The sequence below is a fragment of the Canis lupus genome, chromosome 11 (genome assembly GCF_011100685.1).
Source record: "Canis lupus familiaris isolate Mischka breed German Shepherd chromosome 11, alternate assembly UU_Cfam_GSD_1.0, whole genome shotgun sequence".
NCBI classification, from domain to species: domain Eukaryota; kingdom Metazoa; phylum Chordata; class Mammalia; order Carnivora; family Canidae; genus Canis; species Canis lupus.
In genome coordinates, this window is record NC_049232.1 from 34,634,521 (window position 1) to 34,656,092 (window position 21,572).

At 35.1% G+C, this 21,572-nt stretch overlaps 1 protein-coding gene across 9 annotated transcripts in view; it reads right to left on the reverse strand.

Moving 5' to 3' along the window:
* NFIB (nuclear factor I B) overlaps window positions 1-21,572 on the reverse strand; it is a 241,582-nt gene that overhangs the window by 3,329 nt on the left and 216,681 nt on the right. For 5 of the 9 annotated variants that reach the window (XM_038552407.1, XM_038552408.1, XM_038552406.1 and 2 more), the window contains 2 exons: window positions 16,837-16,925; window positions 1-3,351 (listed from right to left, as the gene is read on the reverse strand). The exon at window positions 1-3,351 is cut by the window's left edge and continues 3,329 nt beyond it. In XM_038552407.1, the coding sequence (XP_038408335.1) occupies window positions 3,222-3,351; window positions 16,837-16,925 (219 nt within the window). In that variant the 3' untranslated portion in view covers window positions 1-3,221. The remainder of the gene's footprint in view (window positions 3,352-16,836; window positions 16,926-21,572) is intronic. The other 4 variants (XM_038552412.1, XM_038552410.1, XM_038552411.1 and 1 more) reach the window with 1 other exon arrangement.

A 21,572-nucleotide genomic window follows, 5' to 3' on the forward strand; every position in this document is an offset into this window, starting at 1 on the left:
AGATGCGTGAAGAGCTTGGCTGAGATGAGCTGTTTCGGACTAGGGCAAGTATCACAGAAATGAGTGGACTTAACTCATCAACTTGCGTGGCTAGGATCCTGCTGTGCTAACGGACTGAACGGGCTAATCAAATACAATTCTAGACCTACATGCATTGTTCTAAAGTATTCGTTATGAAATCATACGTTGTGAGAACAATGGACAGTTTATTTTATTAGGCCATGGCCTGGGGGAAGCGGGTCAGGGGGCTCCTTGAGACTGCCCTCCGTGTGTCACTAATTCTGAAAGATTTTCCTTCTAGTAATGAATTCCCTCAATGGGATCGGGGGTGGGTGTGGGGGGGAGGGGTGTAAGAGCAAAATAAACCCAGCCTCCACTCACCCACTAGCCCTCAGGGGAAACTAAATCAAATATATATTTGAGGCACCATCCCTTAAAAAATCCCATCAGCATCTAATGGGGCTTAATTCATCCACAGGAACATTAATTTCTGAAAATTCTACATTTCCCTTCTGCTCTGGTTCTCAGCTTAAAAGGGCAGGTAAAATAAAAACGTAACAAGATTTATTATTTTTTTGTTCCTTAAAAATTGAACTTTGATTTTAATCCAGAAGTCCAAATACATTTAATACAGCAACCCTCTGTTCAATCCTCTGGATGTATTAAAAAAAAAATCCAAGTGCGCTGCAATCCATTTGAAGTAGTGAGTCACAGGTAGATCATATGCTACCATTAATGAAATGAATAAATGGGGGAAGAGAAATGGTGGAGAAAGAATACAGAAGCACTCCCTCCAGTCAGGATGATGTATTTTGGAGGAAAAAATATGCTCAATGTGTTAAACCCCCGAAGTGTGAACCATCCACTTGGTGGATGGTTCCACCAATATTTTTGCCAAATATGAGACAGGCTCACTCTCCACTGTGGATCTGGAACTTTTGAGAAAAAACTACCACCACCACCACAAAAAAAAAAAAATTTAAAAATTAAAAAAAAAAGATAAGACAGTTTGTTTTAAGCCAAGTCTGCCTCCAGGAGAATTTGTTGTGTTCACTTTCTTACTATTTTTGTTGTTATGAAAACCAGAAATGAGTTCAGCTTGCACCCCAGGTGGGAAGTTAGAGAGGGGGGAACCTGTGGAAGTTGCAGTTTGTCACAGTAGACAGAACAGTCGCTTTGCAGCCCAGGCCCGTCTCAGGGTGCACTGCTTCACAGCTACACTGTAAAGTGTTAAAAATCCTCCCACCCACCCCAGAATATATATATATGTATATTAAAAAAAATCCCCTGTCCATCTCTCAGTACACAAAGGACCTCATCACACTGCAAAAATAGCAGTACCCACTTTGGTCAATTAAAACAAACAAACAAAAAAAAGCATACATTATTTTTTTTTAAATCTGTGTACTTACCTATAATAACCAATACAGCTAAAAGCACTACCTACATAGGCAAAACTTGGTATTGCATAATTCGTATAAATTTGAAACCCCTCCCCCCCAAATATTAATTGGAAGATGAAAAACATGAAAGGTTAATAGAAAAAACACCAAAATACTGAAAATATTGCTGGTCGATTACAATTTTTAAGCGGCAACTATACACAGCCATGATATGCTTTATAAATGTGAGATAAAGGTATAACTGTCTAAAAAATCCATGATGTCACACATTTTTCTTCGTCTGGAGTACAAAATATTTTGTCATAAAAATGGTAAAGATTTAAAATGATAATAAATGCAGCAAAACAAGTGTAGTGATGTCACTTTTTTGTGTTTTTTTTGTTTTTTTTTTTTTGTTTTTAGATTTCAAGGCAAGGCACGTAATGTGGACATTATATCTTCGTGCAAATTAGGATTACTGGAAAGAGTATTTTTAATTAAAATTTTAAGAGACATAGAGGCAAAATGTGTCTGCCCATGCACACTACAGATCTGTCAATACAAGAAATTTGTTGAACAAGGCTAATGTCTGAAAGCACCATGCAAGTTTTCAGCACCCTCATTACATTTGTTTTCTCAAGAGTGCGTTTTTATATCCTACACCCTGGCGTTCCCAGTTTGTAAACTGTAAGCTTTACCCTTGTGACATGGATTTGCCTGCCTCTTTGTCTCTATGATGCAGATTTTATAGAACCTTTTGTACGTACACCCTATGGGTTCTTGATGCAACCAGTAATTTTAAATAAATAAATTCTACCTCCAAGGAGGCTGCAGCTAAACCAACATAAGTGCTGTGTTTTCATTAATTTTTTTTTTCTCAAGCACATGATTTGTCTTGATTTAATGCCTTTTCAATGCCCTCAAAAACTGAGGGGAAAATAAATTCGTTCAAAATTATTTTAAATTCTTTTTAATCCCCTCAATTTAGAGTCCAAGGGCTGAAGGACTTATAATCATGATTCCCCTTTAGATATAAATTTATAAATTGCACTTGCCTCTGTTAAGTGTTTCTTTTGTGGGGAAAATATTATATTAATTTTTACTGTTGCATGCAGAGATAACACTTCACCTACATAGAGGCATTTCTTCCATAGAGCCTTTGTGTTCAAACTGTTTTTTTTTTCTTTTTTCTTTTTTTCTTTTTTTTCTTCTCTTTTTTTTTTTTTTTTTTTTTTTTTTTTAAGGTTTCAAACTGGGTTACACACTGGAAAAGGCTGGGTTAAGGGCCAAAATTTAATAAATCTGTACTGATAACTAAAGGCTACAGAGATTTTATATATATATTTTTTAACTTTTAGAAATCAGAGTGCTTATAAAATGGCTGGCTCATGGCTCTGTCACCCAGCACCTCTGATGCCGCCTCCTAGCCTTCGTTGGTGAGATAACCAGGAATAGTGATTCCATGCGTAAACAACAAGAATACTAAACCAATAAAACTAGCTTATCATGCAAATATTAAGGCATCTAGAAAGTCAGTTAAAATATATTGTCATAGAGACAGAACATCTATTTCCCAGCGGACTTCATGTAACAAAGGCTACGTTGCAGGGGCTGCGTCTACCATCAGCGAAATATCATCGACCCTTTTTATGTCATTACAGTTTCAACCTTAAGGGAATTAGTGATTGTAAGTGCTGCAATTGCTGGTCTATATCTTCTTTCTTCAGTTGCTTTCCTTTCTCCCTTTTGTTTTGTTTTGTCCGGTCTTCCTCTTTTCCTTTTTTTTTTTTTTTTTTTTTTTTTTTGATTTCTTAAACTACTGTTGTATTTCATTTTCCCTCAGTTGCTTGTTTCTGCTTGAAGGAAAGGTTCTCCAATTATGTTCAAACCGTAATTTTGGACATTTGCCGGTAGGATGGGTGTCCTATTTGATACTTGGAAAGGAACCAAGCTAGCCCAGGTACCAGGACTGTTGACAGGAGAGGAGCAGGAGGGAGGGAAGAGAAAAAGAAGAAACACAATGTTAAAATCTACAACGATATTAGAAGTATAAATTCCATAGGCATTAAATTACTGCTATAACTTCTTTCCACTTTACAGTTTAATATGAGATCAGTGTGCTAAACTGATTATTATAGGTAGGTACACTGCATGGTCTATTTCTCTCATGGAAAGTAAGACTAATGGTGAGGCAGGAAAAGCTCAAGTCAGGCTTACACACAACTGTTGAACTCTGATGGAGTGTATTCCTAAAATATCTGATCTACTTTGATGAAAAAAAAAGAAAGAAAGAAAAAAAGGAAAGCAGCAAATCCACAATGGTACCAACATGGTTTGCCGGTCATATTCTGATCTTGCTTTACTTTTCAATTCACAAGCAATTCAGTGATAAGATGGGTTTCAATTTTTTACCTGCTTATTGATTGGATACACCTGAAAGCTGTCATGAAAGATATTCCTTTTTCCTTACAATAAGAAAATACACATATTTTAAGAAAGTCAGTACATAATATGTAATTTGAAATGCTGGCACCAGATGCCTGGGCACTCCCTATCACCGCCATCAGTATGGAAGGTTACCACATCCAAGCTGCTCTCAGTCTGAAGATCTGGGAGGGGTAGGTGGGAGGGGAGCTGCAGGGAGCAAGCAGACGAGGTTCCTGCCCCGTCCAACCCTCATTTCACCTGTGTTGGGTTTGGGCTGTTTAAAGAAACTTGAAGAACAGTTCTCTAGTTGCTATTGGCATAATTGCTCATTAAACAAGTAATCATATGGAAGGAAATGACCTGAGATCTATAGATCACAAAACAACCTCACACACCATACATTTTGGGGGATATCTCTAATCAGACCATGTTTGTATCAATACTCAACTCAGAATGAAAGTCAGCTAATTAACAGCTGTGCAAATCATCACAAGCCAAAAACACATCCAACTGACAATTCTATACCCTGTTTAGCATGGGCTGACTTGGAGACATCATTTCAATGTTTTAAATTTAAGGCAGTATCCTTTACTTTTGAAAGGTGAGATGGATACTGTTATTGTAGATATCAACCTAGACACCCTCATTTTTTCATACATGAATATCAAAGATACAAAAACCTTTATGGGATATTAACTTGAAGGAACCATTTTGTTTAAAAAAAAAAAAGCTTGGATTAAAAAAAAAGAACCTGATGTGTGTGTGTGTATCTTTTTTTACTCTGGTGATACCTCTACACAAAACGTGTCTTTTTAGTAGATGTCTAAGGGCATATTTCTGAGTTGATACTTCAACTGAAAAATTTCACAATGATTTTCTATGCTCAAGAGGTTTTAGGATTAGACTATGAGCTCCATGATAGCCAAGTCCATCTCCTTTTGTTCTCCATTTAATATAGTACCAGCACAGAGTGGATGTTCAATAAATTTCTGGATAAGCAAACAAATCACTTATGTGTTCCAAGTCCCACCCAATCCTACATTTTTAAAAAGTAGAGTTTGTAATCATCACGCATTTGCACAAATACATTACGATTTGGCCCCCTATAAAAAGAAAATAGGCATCTCTGAGCTTAAAATTAAGAGACATTTGGTATTAATAAAAATTAACTACTGAGGAATAATTAAGAGTTCGAACAAAGAATTATTCAAACTAAAAAGATATGTCCTTGTTATCTGTTTAAAAGTCATAATTCTCAAGAATTAGAATAGTTGTTACTGAAACCTTTTCCAAGAGACTTAATTATTTTCACATATTTCTCTCTTCCCACACACATCTTCCATTTCTGTGCTTTGCATGATTGATTGGGAGAGAATGTTACATGAGACATCATGAAAGCTATTTTCCCCTCAACCATACTTTCACTGCACTTTGTTACGCAGTACTATTAGAGTATTTATTACTTCATATCATAGTCACCTGCAGCTGTGATTATCTTATCGGCTGAAAGGTAAGCTCCATAGAGAAAATGACTGTCCTATCAATTGTAGAGTCTGGCTATAGCTAATGCTAATTATTTCTTAGCAAATAAAGTGAATTACAAAAACAGACAGCCATTATTCTTAACCTGAAATGGGAAGCATGTATGAAAAACAAAGACTAGCTCAAATTGATGACCCTTGACAGTAAAAGACAATGTCAACAGCAAGTAAATCACTTTGCAAAAGCAAGTTCCAAATTAAATGAGCTCTAGAAAGTCATTTAGAGATTGCATACTTTAGGAAAATAAAGTATAGCTTAATGATTGAAAATAGATGTGAGTCCTTAAATGGAGAAGTATGTCTAACTGATGGCAGAAAAGACAAGAATTTGGAGTTTATTTTGCAATAGCTTTCTTATGCAGTTCTAAAAAGAGACATGTCTTACTCTTTGGAAAATGCTCAATAAAAACAAATTGATGTAGGACTTTTGCTGCAGAATATCTAGCAAATTCAATTTAGATATTTACTTAAACTTTTCAAACCTCCCATCCTACATCATGACCATGTCAAAATGGCAGTGTGTGCGATATATTTGTCAATACTGTTTATGAACCTTTGGGGGGAAATAAATCTCAAACATTAACACTATGCAGACCTCATATATGAATTTTACAAGTCTCTTATTGCCAATTTATATGTTAGGTTCAAAACTATAAGGCACAGACATTTCTTAGAGCCTTTTGGTAGTCTCATTGAAAAAAATCTGGTAAAACAAATTCAAAGATTATGGTAACAACGTAAAAAAAAAGTTTAATCAAACAAAATAGCCTAGATCATTTCATCTCAAAAAGAGAATGCCTCAAATTGCATACCTCAATTTTCAGGTAACAGTGCTTTTTACATATCTAACTCCCTCTATATAAGTTAATGCTGCTGATCACCAGTATGGGTAAAATAAACACACATATTCATATTTATCTCCACATACGGACTAGTTATATGTAAAGTGTTTAATAGTCTTAATTCATAATGGAATGAGAATTATTTCATGTCCAATCCAATAATCTGTGCCTCTATGTATTAAGAGATGTGTGAACATAATTGAAAGATCTTAAAATATTCAAGGTTAAGTTAAGCTACTTCAGCAATAGATCTTCAAGCATGCACAGATTTTGTTTTCATTCCATTTTCCATTGCCAAATCACCTTTTCTTTAGGCAAACAGAAGATAAGCATGACTAAAATTTGAAAGCACATCTTTAGAAAATATATATAGGTCATACCATCAAAAAAGGAAAAGAATATAAAGTACTTTAAAAAACCAGGCACAAAAAAAGGAAAAAAGAGATTTTGACTGTACCTTAACACAAGCAGAATTCACCCTAAAGACTTCTCCATGTTTTAATGAGATATTTCCTTATACACAGAACAGATACGAGTTAAGTCAAAATTCTAAAAAGTAGTCTGATATCATGGATAATATTTTCACAGTATTCTCACCAAATGCATGATATGACTGCCCCAAAAAGGGAAGAAACAAAGAAACAAATTATTTTGACCTTAAGATGCATTAATGGGAGGTGACGGCCCATTTTATCCTGATCAGACTACTTCTGAAGCACTGTGTTGCTTCTACCCATCACTCTTCAAGAGAAACAAACGCTATGACATTTCTTTGATGAAGAAACTCACCAAATCATGTCATTTGAGGAACAGCTGAAGGGAGACAGGAAAGACACAACAGTTGAGTTGGAAAGAAATTCACACTTGTTCTGTATAGTTCAGGTGGAAAGAATTAGCATAAAGCGAGAAACTTCCAGAAGACAATCATGCAGAGACCCTACTATGAGCAAAATAACCATTCTGGGTGTTTTTCATATGCTATCTCACTTGATTTTCTCAATGAACTCTTGAAATGGCCATCATCCCCATTTCACAAATGAGAAAACTAAGGTTTAAACTTGCCCCAAGTCACCCACCTAGACCTCAGATACGAATCAGTTCTGATTCCCATGGCCACTTAACTCTGTTATACTGCTGCCCTGGGAGGTCAGACATCAACCCTACATTAGAAAAAAGTTGTGAATCGAGTTTCTGAAGGCAGTATCTGCTTCAGGAGACAGTGAATTTCCCATGCCCCACACAGCTGGATCATAACCTAGCTAAAGGTGCAGAAGACTTGTGCACAGAATATGTGGTTGATCTGAGTGATCAAGCAACTCTGAAATCCAATATACATCCTCTGAAAACAAATCTAGTTGAAGTTGTTTAAGAACTTAAACAAATCTAGTTTAAGTTCCTATATATGTTTAGAGTGACCTTATGGTGAGGATTACAGGGTAAAAAGATACCCAATTGTGCCTTGTAAAAATGATACACTACTTATATATCTCATATCCTTGGATAAATTGGATAAAGTAGTCAGCCTTTGCATCCACAAGTACTAAATTGACTCTATACCACTCAATGAAAGAAAGAGAGAAAATTGCTCTGGGCAGGTCAACATTTGATGGTTGTACTTTCTAAAATTATGCAAGACTGTGTCTTCTAAGCCAGAAGGACTGAGCCCTTGGCTTTTACCTCAGTAACCACCCAAGAACCACAGAGTGCCAAATAAACATATATGGAGTGATAAGTTGAGTAAGGAACCAAAGTCAAAAGCTTCACTTCAACTATATCTCGAAATAAGAGCTATTTGAAGATAGGCAAAATTCATTTATTACTAGTCTGTGTTTATCTGATAATGGGTTGGGTCACCCATTTATCAAGCATTTTATAAAATGTGAAAGTATCCCAGCACACTAATACTTTTTAGTGGAAAAATAGTATTACCCATCCAGATTTCACATACTAATTTAATCATAAGACTGCCATATTTACCTCAAAGATAGTAAGTACTCTTTCAAGAAGCTTAATAAAAATATTATCAGAATGGAGCAAGAAGAATTTTATATAGTCAGGAATACCTCAACTCTACTAGTAGCTACATTACTTATAGATAGCAGTAAAAATAAGCCATGGCCCAGAAAGCATGGAAAATAAGTAAAACCAAGACCTTACTTTAAAAAGGATTTACCTTTCATTCCTTTGCACCTGTTTTAAATATCCCCAAGAAGACAAGTTTTTTTGTACTTCCTTAGCTAAATACTCCTAATTTTATTAGGAGTACAATAATTAACACACAGGTATTAGTATCTCTCCCAAAATGCACAATAAACAATTTCCCCTATTAATAGCTAAAATCTACCTGGAAAAACCAATCAAGGGCAGGTTAATTATTAATTAAGTTAGAAAAGCCATGCTGTCTTGGACTGTGTATGTATGCATTTGGACTGGCTGCTTACTCCGACATAATACAAATGCTATAGATGGTGTCCTAGGAAAACATGCTGGCTCAGTTGAAGGAACATATGGGTGGTATTTAAGTTCCTATATGTTTAAGAATTATTACATGTTGAGGGCACCTGGCTGGTTCGGTGGGTATAGTATGGAACTCTCAATCTTGGAGTCATGATTTCAATCCCTACATGAGGTGTAGAGCTTACTTTGAAAAAAAAAAAAAAAAAGAATTTTTTTAAGAATTCATTAAAGAATTAATGAATTAATTAAGAATACTTAATAATTCATTAATTTATTAGAACTAAAAATGGTACTTAATAAATATACTGTTGCTAGTACTTACATGATGTGCATTATTTGCCCAGTACTGTTTTATGAATGTTCAATCCTTGCAGTAAATCTATGAGAAAAGTACCAGTTTTATTCTGATTTTACAGATGAGGGAAATGGAGCTAGGCAGCGAAGTGCCTTGCCCAAGTCACGGTGTTATTAAGTTACAGAAGCCAGGATTTGAACTTTAGCAGCGTGGTTCTAGGATCTATATTCTTTCCCACTTACACTTTACCTCATCTCCCTCTTTTGTGAAACACACTTCACACTTCTCACTGGACATGAATTTATATCATCCTTAAATGATATAAGATATTCTATGAATTAAGGTCCACTGAAATTCCCCGAGAAGCAGAACTCTTGAATCCAAATTTCAACATAAATAACTGTATTTTATTTATCCAATTCCAGATTCTTTTTAGCTGACTACAGTATTTGCCTTTGTTTATGTATGTACAGATGTGGCTGTATGTCAATAATTGGCTTATTGAGTTCCACTTCAGATGAGGCTAAACTAGAAGTGAAATATGCAAAGTGCTTTACACAGGTCTTGGGTTTCTTCTACTTATTTCCTCCATTTTTAAGGATCATTATTGCTATCTGAATGATCCTATTTGCATACAAGATGATTTCTAATGATTATTACTATTTGTAATAATCTGTATCGGAAAGCTCCCTGGCCAGCTCTTACCTGATCTGTAAAGTACTCTTGTGGGCTCTCTGGAAAACACCAAATATCATAAACTGCAGGTGGCTCATGGAATTATTCTAACTGCAAGCAATAGCACTTCATAGTAATGAAAAAGAAACGTATTTGTTTCTTAACTAAGTAGGTAAATAGCCTCCTTTATTGCTACTCCTCGGGGACCAACGATTTTGGAAATAACATATCAAAACGGTAGGCCATCAAAGCTCATTAATTTGTATTCAATTGTTTCAGATGGGTTTTGTTATTGGAGCATGCTGGATTGAATGTTAACTTTACCATGTGTGAGTATTAGCATTTTCTAAGTAAAATAATGACTTCTGCCAGTGAAATATTTTATTTAATGAAGAGCACAGAGCAAGAAGAGCCCTTATGTGTATGGACCACTGCAGCTAAATATGAAATGTGCTCATTGTAATTACTGTACTCTTTAAGTAAAAAGCTCTTACAAAATCCTAGAAGACGCTTCAACAAGGCAACCTATATACTTAAAAGTAATAAAAACGGATTTCCTTAAAATGTTTACTTTAGACATCAGAAGAATACAATTACCTTAAATAGGCAAACTTATGTAGATTTTTTTTCAAATTATGTTTGATACTTTTCATGTTTTAGAACTGAAAATGAGAGATACAGAATTACTATAAAGATGGCTTATTGTAAATAAATTACAGTACACACATGCATACATATGTAACGACTTATGTGCCCGTGGGAGGTTTCAGCCAGTTAAAAAATATAGCATCATCAGGCTCACGGTAGCTATTTGATCTCCTCCCACAGACTGTACCACAGCAGAGAACCCTACGTGTGGATTTCCATCCTTTCTCTAGTCTGTATTCCTCTCTATCCCTGGGTTCCTTTCAATGCTATTGTTACAAGTGCTACTGCTCCCCTTATTAGCATATGTGAGTCTTCAACAGCAGACCAAATTCTCTACAAAAATAGTGCTCCCAAATACTGCCTTTCACTAGAGAAAATCACCCAAGGCATACTAAATTAAAAAGAAATGTAAGTTTTATACAAAAGCAGAAAGCGATTCTTTCCTAAGTGATTTTCATTTAAAAGCAAAAATCGGTGTTCATTTCACAATTTCACCTCTAAATAAGAGAACTTGTAGCAGAATTCCAAACCATAAAATCACAAATGATTAGGGAACTGAATACATTTTTATATCGTGCCGGCTAATACATGTGCAGAAAGAATCAGATGTGCAAAAAAACAAAAACAAAAACAAAGACAAAAACAAAAAAACCTTCCTTCGTGTAAAACGAAAATTAACAAAGGAGAGAATAATTTTAACTTTCGACAGCTGGCGGTTATTCAAATTTGTGTTCTTCAATTTCTTGAACTCAAACGGGCTTTTTGCCTTTTCATTTTTCTTAGGTTTATTAGTACATTTACTCACTCATCTGCTTTGTTATCTGTGTAAATACGGCCACAAATCCACGACATACCTACTAACAGCACTGCAAACAGGAAAATGCAAAAGGTCAGTTAATAGAAGGGGCGTTGGCTGCTGCTGGCTGCTGACTCCCCTCGGAAGTAACGCATATGTAAATATGGCACTTTACGTAAAACGTCTTCCAATAAAGTAGGTGTTTAATGTGCCTCTTTCATGGCAAAGGGTTAACCAGCAAGGTTTACATTTGGGAGTTTTATGAATCATGCTCCTCCCTCTCCTGTAGTACAGCCAAAAATCATCTGACAGGAAACATAAGATTAAGTTTGTCCTACCTAAGCGAACAAAGAGTGCTCTGAACAGGCCACCGGTTTACTGCAGAGCGGGAACTTTTCTCATCCTGCTGGAATCTGCAGTGCTGCTCAGAAAATATCACGGAAAAAGTTGTTTTCTTTCCTCTAACATCTTGTCTCTGGATCATCTCATTTTGGTCACACTGCAGATCCTGCTGCTTCTCCCATAAAGGTTAACTTAAAGCTCCAAACATAATCATGTGGAAAATGGACATTATTGATTCCTATGGTCCATTGTTCCCCTATCCTAAGTCCCTGAAGTTCAAGTTCAATCTGGAATTACATCATGTCTGGTTTCTCCTGGTTACCAGACGGCTTGAGACGTGACCACAGCTACAGAAAAAACAAACAGCCTTCTTCACGCTTCGGCTCCCCTATCGATTCAAACGTAAACTTTTTTCTTTCTCTCAAGTATGCTTCAAGTATGGAGCATGGTTAATTTAGAGATTAAGTTCCAAATTAGATTATCTAATGGCATCTTAATGGATTGCTGACCCATTTCCTGTGGGATGGCAGCATGCAAGTCTGGCTGGAATACAATTAATTTCTTAGGAAGTGTTCTGAAGAGTTTCCTAGATAAAAAGGAAATGTTGTGTTGTGCAAATCTTTCTTTATAAATGGAGAAAGTTAGACAAAACTACAGCGAATCCCAAAGTATTTTTCAACAGCCAGATCACTGACATTGTGTGTGAGCGAACACCATATCAAGGCTGTTTTCAAGAATGGTAACTTTTTTTAAATTTCATAACAGGTGCAAATAATATTTGATGAGAATGGAGGAACTCCTTTAGAAGGTATAGTCAAATACAAAAAACAACACTAGTCAGTAACCCCATTACCAAACAATGGACATGTGCATTTTTGGCTTCTGAAATTCTTCTCTTCAAACCAGATTCTTCTATTCGTCTACCTTATCAGCATTTCTATCATAGTCCCAGAGTGGTGCTAGGGGCCCAGAATGGTGTGTAAAAAGTTGAACATTTTGAACACACTTTAGAGCTGACAGCTGAAAAGGAAATTTAGCACTCTGAGAATAAAGCTCCCCCCAGGAACTCCAGGAACAACCCAGCTGTTGTGCTGTAGTTATGTGTCAAGATAACAAACTGAAAGCAGGAAATGCTAACCTAGTGAATTTGTAGGGATGGTCTTAAGTATAATGTTGAAATAAGAGTTAACTCTTAATACTACCACCAGACCGGAAATACACAGTCCTTACCATGTGTGCTCCATGTCTAGGTATGTGTGTATACACACACATGCACACAACACATACACATCTGCATGCATGTACACATACATCATATATGCACACACATATACTTACATACAAACATAGTTTGGAACCTGATACTGAAGATTATTTTTAAATCTTCATTCTTGTATCATTGAGGATATGTATCTTACAAAGAACACTTTATGGACAAAGCAATGAAGATGGTAAATGGTTGAGGACAGTGTTATGCAAATTGAGTTCGATGTATGAAATGAATGCTCCTATTCCATTCTTTTTGCCCTCCCCCTCCTACCAACCAGATCCAAATAATCTTTACTGGCTGCTAAATTTCTCCTGGGAAATCAAGCAACTCTCTAGAATTGCAGTAATAAACGACAATTTCTTACAAAAACACGTGTAAAGTAACTACAGAATGAAGTATTCAACTCAGAGAAAGGAACTGCTAACACACGTAACATTTTTGCAAAGTACCTGATAAAAGTCTCTGGTGCCACTCGATTATGGCATCAGCAGAGACACAAAAATCCTTCCAATTATTTCAGTGAAATCTTCATTTATTCATTATTTTAGAGGCTGAGCAAATGGTTTGTGTAAACACATCCTTCAGTAACACGCGCGTGTTTATTTTAGCCATCTGAAGGCTTCTTCTATGTTTATATAAGCCATCAGACACATACAGCCACTCACTTGTGGCTTTGCTTCTCTTGAAAGGGGTGAAGGCAGAGAAGAGGGAATGAAACAATAAATCCAGTTTCTCTTTTGCATCAAGCACTCCCTCCAATGTTTTAAAATAACTTATGTTTATATTATTCTTGGATTGTTCCTTGGCTTTCTTTTTCATTCAATTATATTGCTCTTTCATACTTGATAGTACAAGTCATGTTCAGGCTATAGTTTCAAGAAAGCAAGCCAGTTAGGGAGTTAACTGCTATGTTTGTTTATACCTACATAATTCACATATGCCACAGTGTAATTTGTCCACATCAGAGGACAAAGCACAAACACAACAGTACCCTTATGAACAGCATAGGCAACTCATCACCTATTAGGGTCCTCAGAGCTAAGCCCTTCCTGACTCAAGAAATGAGCCCTTCGCCAACGGATTTCACTCTGGGTTAACTGCAGTAACCTTTGGGTTAGACAGAAAAACTCACATTTTCAAGGTGCAAGCAAAACACACACACACACACACACACACACACACACTCCTCACAAAATTCTAAGGTCAAAACAACAAAACACCTTCAGGGTTGCAACCTAGTAAGTCTGTGGAAACTTTCCAACGGAGTCTGCTTTGGTTCCTAAGGGAATGTTTCTACGTGGAGGTGGGCGTGGGGCAGAGAGGGAGGAAGAGGGAGGAAATCTTCCAGCTTTGATTGCACTTGCCCAGCTCTCCTCAGCATTGCCATTTGCAGGCCTGTAAAAGGTGCTGCATGTGACACAGAAACACATCTGCAGGAGGGGTGGTATAAAGCAGAAAAGGAGGCCACCGTGGACAAGTGATTGTACTAACAAAGGAATGGCAACAAACAATCAAAACAAAATAAAACAAAGCAAAAGCAAAGCCAAAACACAGAGCAAAACCAAAACACCTTCTCTGCTTTGCCCTTTTTTACTACAAGTCCCCAGGGACTGCCTTTTGTTAAAAACAAAAAGCAACAACCACCACAAAAATAGCCTGATAGTTTCTCTATTCCATTATGACAAAGGCAGATTATTTAATTCTCTGGTTGAACGGCTCTACATTTCTCAGATACTTTCAACTTAATCAGATAATTTTAAAGCTGTAGCAGTGCCCTGATGACTCTGGATGTCTGTTGTGTGCCTTAAAAGTACTAGTACAACAGAAGTTTATGGTTTCCTTTTTCAATATCCTTTCTAGGAAAAAGAAAACATTAAGTTTCATAAATAACCACAGAGCACAAACTATAAACCATGAGTAAGTCATGAATATGTATGTTGTGCCACAGACATGACTATCTGTATTATCAGATATGGACTCTACTTATGCCTATTAAAAAGAAAACAAAAGTGCTATCTTATTTGAGCATATTTATTGTAAATTGTAGGATGCTTTGATTTTTCAGAACCCTGAGCACCCGTTAGCAGTCACCCAGCATTTGGGACAGCCTACCCCAGAGATTCAATAAATACCTGTTGAATGCATGAATGTGACAGCCGCCATTATCAGTTAGCCTTCTGAATCATGACAAAAAGGGAATAGACCAAAAGCTACCTTTTTTTTTTTTCAAAAGCTACCCTTTTAAAAGCTTTTTGAAGTATTAAAGCCACTCTATATATCATTACCTATTAATCAAAAAGTGTTATAATCTTCGAGAGTTCTGAATTTCTTTCTGATTTCTTTTAATCTGAAGTTGATTACCACACCAATTTTTCAACAAGGAGGGGTTTTGTAACAGGAACAATGCTCTCCTAAGAACTGGGTTTAGTCATCATATCTGTTCCATATATTCTGTGGTGATTCACTGTCCACTCACCTTTTCCCTTTCTGGGATATCAATTTTTGATTAAAAAAATCACTAGCAACTGGGTGTAGTTATATTTCAAATCACCAATAATTTATATCTTTTTTTGGCTTTATGTTCTTTATAGAGGTGCTATCCTACTTAGATAAATAAATGTCAATCAGTAATCCAGATACAGAAGATCACACAGCCATAGGCCACATTTAAAAAATATGAGTATACTTCATCTGATTCGCAATTCTTATAAATACAGTAAGGTATGTATGCAGACACAGTCCATTTTGCTAACTGATAGAGAAAACATGGAATATAAAGAAGCTGTTTAATAAAATTAAATCCAAACACGGTGTTACCAAACTAATTAAATTTTAAAATACTTAATTATTTTATTGAATTTAATTCAAATTCTTAGTAAGAGTATTTAAATAAGGTGCTTTCATTGTGCTTATTTTCTTTTTATAAGCATATATTACACATTTCCAAATGGAGGAATTATATAAACTTCTTGAGAAAAAAATGAAAATACGTAAAAAGGTATACATTTTAAAGTAGATGTTATGCCAATCTTCAAAAAGAGGAAAAGTCATATCATATTCATTTTAGGAAGCATATTAATAAAAATTCGTGAAGTTGATAAAACGGAATCCAACTAATTTTCTTGGTTTTCACCTGAGTAAAAGTGGACATTTTGTTAATTTAATTCTTTTAAACTCTACTCTTCAACAGTTTCTATCAAGTAAACTGGTGATGGGCAGCACATTTATAACCGATATCGGAGTATGTGCTTTTAACACAGGCATTACAGTTGGAGCAGGGTTGGAAAATTATGTTGGCTCTACTTTTGGTGAACTCCTTTTGGGATTACCTCACTCTTTTCTATAAATTTTTACCTCTTATTACATATGATTATACCATGGATTCTAATGATTTAATTTGTCAATTTGACACAATTTGTTCTTTATTAAAATGATACAAAAGCTGACTTAGCACTAACTTTCCAAAAGCAATACATGAGACAATATCAAAACTAATTTGAAAATGAAGATTTAGAATAATTTTCTCAGCCAACCAAATAAATTCAGTTCTTTAATGATTCATATAAATGAACAGAGGTTAAAACTTTATTTAAACCAATTTCCTTCTTTAGCTATTGATTTCAACAATCTTCTGACTCCACAATTAATGAGTGCCACTAATAACAGTTAAATTGACTAATTTCAAATTTTTCTTCTAGCTTTTCCCCTCTGACAGGGGAATAAATGAATAGTAAAATGATTCAAAGTTAGCCGTAGAAGAAAATGCTGAAATGAGAGTGATCTATAATGCAAAAAAACAATGCTTTATTAAACCTCAAATAGCTGAAAAATCTCCCCTAGAACTACGATTTCATTTTTCAGTTCCTAAGATCTAAGTGTCAAATCTTTTCCCCGCCCCCTCCCCCGAATTATAAACTGTTGAAAACATTTGACAGCACTCAGAAATTTCAATGATCAATTAGCATATGCTATAGTCCCAAATTAATTTGAAGTTGCATTTACATAAGAAAGAAAGGAGGAGGGGAGGGAAAGAGGGATGGTATAGCCAAAACAACTGAATTTTTAACATATATTTTCTGTAAAGCTAGTTAAAAACAAACACTATATAGCTCATGTAATTTTTAGGTGTAAGTGTAGGGTTGGAAATAATTAAAATGTTACCTTTGCCAAGTAATTCCCAATGTATCCTCACTGGTACTGGGGTATAAATGCCTGCCGTTTTGATTCATGGTCCAGTCACAAATCCTCAGCTGTCAATTGAAACCTAGCAGTCAGATATGGATCGAGCAGTACTACAGTTTTTAGTATTTAAATGAACACATGCAAACTAGTATTGTACATGGCATTAACCTTACTTTCCCAAGAGGCAACTTAAAGAAAAAAAAAAGCAAAAGAAAACCTTATTTTGCAAAAGCAAAACTTCCTAGACTCTTTTTTTTACTGCAATATGCTTCTCTATTAATTAAAGCATACAAGAGAAACGAGTGCTTAGAACATCACAATTAGCCATTATTAGAGTACAAATTGAGCTGAAATAAAAGCAAACGTTAATATTCAATAGAGAGATATATTTTAGGAAGAAAATCAAAAAAGCTTTTTTTATGCAACATACCAAATCATCTGCACTGAGTAAAATAATCAATAACTTTTAGCATGCAGTTTGCAAAACACAGGAGACATGCAGTTTAGAGGAGTAAAGGCCCCACCTATACGTTCTCCCTAGCTTATGTTTAGAAGCATCAAGGCACTCCATTTTGGATGTTTCCTAATTTTGTTTTAGCCAAAAAGGCACTATTTAGAAAGAGTTGATAAGAATTTTCTACTTTTATTTTAAACTCAGAGTAAAGGCATTTAAAATACTTTACCACATCTGAATAGAGCGAAGAATGCACTGAGTACAAGCTGAAACAAATTCTTCCCAGATCTCGGAATCATCAGCTCTGCCCTTCGGAAGAGGGTTCGAGTAACCCTATCCAGTTCTGTTTGGCTCACAGCTGCCCTACAGTGCTAGCAGATTTATTGAAAAGATATATTGCTTATTTTTATGCTTAAGAAAGTAAACTTATCTGACTCTGGGGGGGGGAACCCCCACTAGAAGGTCATGGTTTTTAATCGTTAGATAGTCATGCTGTAAATTAACTGCATCTCGCACTGAAAAGATGATTTCCAGCAATCCACTGGACCTTGTTTGCGGCTTCTCAGTGGGGATTTCTACAAGATGATGATTGCAGCCAAAGTGCCTTTAAACTGATGATAAGTTATTGTAATCCTTTCTGATAATGCTATGGCTAAAAAAAAAAAAAATTGGCTACTAAGAACCTTTACTTTTCCTGTTAGACCAATGAGTTTCAACACATTCTAAGTAATAGTGATTCTAGAGTTTTAGAATAATCCCTTTGCAGACCTTTCTACAGATCTACGAGTCTCTAAAAATACCATCTAAAATTTCTAAGACATGTGTTTTCATTATGTTGGTATTCTGGTTGAAAGTAATTTTCTAAAGAACTGAAAAAATTCCCTTAAGGTAGATGGATAGATGGCCAGATAGATTGATAGATACGTAGATCCTTCTCAGAATGTATTCATAAAGAAACCATAAGCCAGTAAAAAGACTAAATTGGAATGAAAAAATATTCTTAAAATGGACCATCATATTTGCATGATGGAGAAAATGTATACTTGCTTAGTTTTAAAACTGAACAGATAACAAACTTTATGGCAAGATTTTTTTCAAGTTCTCCACATGGATCATCTAATCAGTAGAGCAATGTGATGGGACAATCTGAACTTGTTTTTTTTTTACAGCAAAAGTACCAATTGTCTATTTTAAAAAACATTTCTTTAAAGCTGCACTATGAAAATAATCTAAAAACAGTTTTAAAAAGTTTGACCTTGTGTAAAGATGACCTTAGGGACCACTTATTGATTCTGCTCTAATCAATAAAAATCCTACTTTTCAGTTAATTAAAAATTCTCAAGAATGGAGGTGTCTATTCAGGCACAGCTCATGATAATTCTGCTAACTTCAGGTTAGTTTCTGTGGGGCTCTCAGCTTAAATTGGAGAAGTCTTGGAAAAAGATGCTTTCACAAAGCCAGGTGAATCTAAATATTACTCACTAACTGACTTGTCTCACAAACAATTACAGAACACTATGTTTCTCCTTAGAAGGAAGCATTTGTAAACTGCTTAGTTTTTTTGTTGTTCGCATTGCTCATGTTTTGTTATTTATTTGTTTATCATATCCTAAAAGATGTCAAAGATGTCAGATGGGTTAAAATGTTGGCCACATATGTAACATTTAAAATCAATATATTTTGGGGCTTTTCTTTCCTAAGAGTAGTCCCAAGGGGATTAAACCTGACTATAGCTGAATATTCACTTTCATCCATACTTAAGATAAATAGGCATGTTTTCTTCCAAACAGAAAATATGATGAAATACATACAAAATGATCACTGAATGTAGTAAGTTAGAAATAATTTAATTAGTGTTGAATTAATTTCTTCTCTGTTACTGAAGACAAAAAATATAAATTATATTTACTTAGCTATTTAGATTATGGGGTGGCATTTATCAACATTTCCAAAAATTTCTGAGGAGACATGTTCCTACATGCTTATATGTTATAAATGACTTAAGCCAAATCACTTAAGCAAAAGCCTTCCTCTTCAGGTTTTGGTTTTTTTTTTCTTAATGTATATTAATTAACCTTTTCCATAAGTCGTCTTTGAATTAATAAACTTTCTGATAAAGTGATGATGTGGTAAGGGAAACAAATAATTAAAATAGAAATCATTTCTTTACTGAAGATTTCCATGACATTATACCTAAAAAGATCCCTTACGAAGACTCTGTTTGACAGAGATAGTTCTGACTCAGCAAATTTTGAAAAGATGCTAGGTGATAAAAGGTTAATACCAGGTAAAGATTCTTTTGGGGGCATGTTAAATGTTCTTAGTATTAGCATGTCAGTATTTTCAATGACAAAAACTTTTTACATTATGCTCTAAATAAATTTAAAATAATATGAGAGGGACACCTGGGTGGCTTAGGGGTTGAGCATGATCCCAGAGTCCTGGAGTCCCAGGATCCAGTCCCACATAGGGCTCCCTGCATGAAGCCTGTTTCTCCTCCCTCTGCCTGGTCTCTGCCTGGTCTCTGCCTCTCTATATCTCTCATGAATAAATAAATAAAATCTTTAAAAGAAAAAATAGGTGATAATGTTATTTGAGGTTAGTATGACGATGCTTCGGTTTCTCTCCTGTGAGTCAGTGTTATTAGCTATCAATTCTTTTTTAATTAAATTTTGAGACCTTAATTTTAAGTGGTACCTAAGCTTAGTCATTCTGTAATGGTGTTTCCAAGCATTTTCCCTCAATAATTAGGAAATTACTTGCTTACTCCAACAGTAAACAGACTTAAAATACCAGGTACTGATTCGTTTTAGAAATTTAATCCTTTAAAGTTGTGTCTTTGTATGGAGATGGACAGCAATTCTTATTTTTGTAACAATAGTCTTTGAGAGACCTGAGCATATGCATATCCTTATTGAAATGCACACTCAACGTGAATAATTTTAATTAATTTATATGCATCTACCAATATGAAATTAGACTGTCTAGAAAATTAAGGTAAAATTTATATTAAAACAATTATGCCCAGAATTCCAAAAGCAAGCAGAAAGTGAAGTAAGGAAGTAAGATTCTCCTCCCAAAAAGCTATGAGTAAAGGGTTAAAGTTGAAATAGTCCAAACAACTAAGAAAGAAGTGAAGGTAAAGTTTTCACTGCATATGTTCTATAAAGTCTCTGGAATGAGAAGGTTGTTCCTTGCCTACGAGGATGGGTCCAAACAGTTTCTCTCAAAAATCTACATAAGGTAAAAAAAAAAATCTACATAAAGGAAAATACCTAAGATTTGGGTCATTATCCTTTCCTACACTACACTCACATAGTCCTGTAGACAGCTGACAGCCATAAAAAATCAATATTGCTTGTGATTTCCAAATTAAGGTTTTGTTTATTCAAATGAGGGCCCTCCATTGTTACTAATAGGAGCTTTTGTTAAATGTTTAGCACTTAGCTTTGGGAACAAAGGAAAAAAGGTAAGCAAAATGTTCTATTTTGCTAGACTCAGCAAACAGGCCGATGTACTTACTAACAGTCCCTCATGATGACAACAGCTCTCAGTTGAACCAATAAACTATTAAACTGTAAACAGAATAATCAACACAGGCAAATTTACCTTCTCACTTTTTTTTTTTTTAAGTTTACAGTGACCCTCAAGGGAATAGCTTTAAAGGTATGTTACAATCTCTTAGGTTTTTTTTTCATTTCTCCAGATAGCCTCAAGGAAACAGATTTTTGAGGGGTAGAGGTCCTTTTGCAGGGGTGCTTAAAAAGATTAACACTCCTATATCCAAACTCTCCTCTAACTCTTAGATCAGTAGAATTTTATTTTATTGCTATGATTAATTACTCACGATGGAGCAAATAAAATGGCCTCTGAATGCATAAGGCCTTACTGAACAAGTAAAATGTTCATAATGAAACTGTTAGATGTAAGACATATAACACATAAAAAAAGGATATTCAAGATCTGGTACCTTAAAATTACTTCTATTGTCAATTTCTGAAACCCATGCTTCTTGATATTTAAATTAAGTACAGTAGAATTACGTTAAATGGAGATGCATAGCCCACAAGTGAAGTAAACATAACTGATCATGATGATAAGTATTAGGAAATGAAAGGTTTTTATAGATGGAGACTACTTTAACTCGTAAAATTTAAGGTTTCACGGGAACACAGAGATTGTGTAGTACAACCTCTACATTTTCCTTTCCAAGATAAGGATACAGGACAGCAAAGTTTAGGGACTTGACCAAAGTCAGACA